The sequence below is a fragment of the Etheostoma spectabile genome, chromosome 1 (genome assembly GCF_008692095.1).
Source record: "Etheostoma spectabile isolate EspeVRDwgs_2016 chromosome 1, UIUC_Espe_1.0, whole genome shotgun sequence".
Classification (NCBI taxonomy): domain Eukaryota; kingdom Metazoa; phylum Chordata; class Actinopteri; order Perciformes; family Percidae; genus Etheostoma; species Etheostoma spectabile.
The window spans coordinates 13,206,873-13,208,652 of NC_045733.1; the positions used below are offsets into that span (position 1 = coordinate 13,206,873).

The 1,780-nt window shown below is 37.8% G+C and overlaps 1 protein-coding gene across 1 annotated transcript in view; it reads left to right on the forward strand.

Annotated features, from left to right (window-relative positions):
- The window catches only part of LOC116692090 (cullin-4A), a gene marked incomplete at its 3' end in the record, with an annotated part of 7,835 nt that extends 6,055 nt beyond the window's left edge, over window positions 1-1,780 (forward strand). Inside the window, exons 8-10 of the mRNA XM_032520104.1 lie at window positions 1-24; window positions 1,192-1,259; window positions 1,740-1,780. The exon at window positions 1-24 is cut by the window's left edge and continues 59 nt beyond it. Coding sequence (XP_032375995.1) covers window positions 1-24; window positions 1,192-1,259; window positions 1,740-1,780 — 133 coding nt within the window. The remainder of the gene's footprint in view (window positions 25-1,191; window positions 1,260-1,739) is intronic.

Sequence of the window (1,780 nt, forward strand, 5' to 3'; positions counted from 1 at the left end):
GAGCTACCTCGACCAGAGCACCCAGTAATTTGTTTTGTTGACAAAGTTCAACTATGTTATCATATCACTGAGACAAAAATCAAATGCCACATATACAAATTAGACATTATTCTGTAATTAACACCTTCAGTAAAAAATAAGATGTTCATACCAACCTTCATAAAAAAAGAGTAGTAGTAAGTAAACATCAATACCCATCAATTATAATCTCTTTCCAAACATTAAGGCAGGGTGCACCTTTTATACAGTACAATATCCTTAGGTGCCACTTTGAATTTTAAGGTGTCACTTAAATTAAAGTACACTTGTGTATTTGCATCTATTTGTTTTATAGACTGCATGGTACCTCCTCGACTCCACTCGCCTTGTTTGGTTTTCCATTAGTTTTTTTTAGTACTACCTCAATCAAGGTTACAAGCGAGCGGATGCGCAACCAAAAGGTGACAAAAACCTGCAGACCACTGATTGGTTGGAGATAATTCAAGTTCAAGATCCCTATTTGTCCCCGAGGGGCGATTTTAATATTGCTGCAGTAGCAAGAAGTTGACATACAGTACATGACAACAAAGACAACAACATCGATTAAAATACAGGATCAGACCAGATGGGGAAATAAATACAACAGTAAAAGTTTAAGTCCAAGTGTGCCTTATGTGCAGACGTTACCTATTCTTTACAGAATTGTCACAATACACTGAATTACAGAATTGTCACTATTCACTGCGTCATCATTGCTAGCGACAGACGGGGGTATCCTGAACAAACCCGCCGTGTTAGTTTGGCCAGTATTTTTTTTTATTTTGCTGCCTCGAGCTTCTTTTGAAACTAAATTTGCCTTCTGGCTGTGGCAACAGCCCCATGCTGAGAATCAAAAGCAACACACCTTTGACGGTCTGTGTGTGTTGCGTTCCTACCATGACGACCAGCCACGCCTCACCCATGAGGCGGTACTAGTCTGCAACGGGGCACCCCGGCCGAGTCGAGCTGGTACCATTAATGGAAAAACGCCAATAGTGTCAACTGACTGCTTACAGTCCAGTACACATCCAATACATGTTGTTCATTATTTGGAAAAGAAATAAGAAAAATCAACAATGCGAAACATGCAAAGCCATACTTTCAGACTGGATTGAAACACTTTGGCTTTTTTCTAGTAGTTTTAAACACATTATTTCACATTATATTTGACAGGAAACCACTTATTAGCTGTGTTGAGAAACAACTTTTAGGAGAACACATGACTGCAATGCTACAAAAAGGTACGTCTGGGTAAAATACTCTAGTAAGTCCTTCTACCTTAATATGCTTGTTTGTTTTTGGCAAAGATACTACATTTGTAAGGCTGATTGTGTACAATTTGTTGAACTGTGCCAGAGGACTATTGATTCCACTCTATGATGATTTTGAGGCTGTAGTTCTTCATTTGGTTTAAATTACATAGTAAGGTGTCCCACCTTCTCAATAAACCATGCACTCTTTTGTTTGCTGCTTTAAATCTTAATCACCTCATTTACTGTATCTGCTTTGTCATCTGCCATGAAATGATTGGGATTTAAAACTTAAATAGAGCACAGTCCATGATGCCACGTGTACACATTTACACATTTTTTTAATTTGTGAATGAAAATTTGTCATAAACACTCACTAATTGTTAAAATGTAGTTTTATAATGCAGTATTTGTTCATATGCACGTGCAATATTAGTGTCAATCAATCAATATTCAATATTTGTGTGTCAGGTTTGAGCATCCTGCTGGATGGGAATCGTTTGACTGAGCTG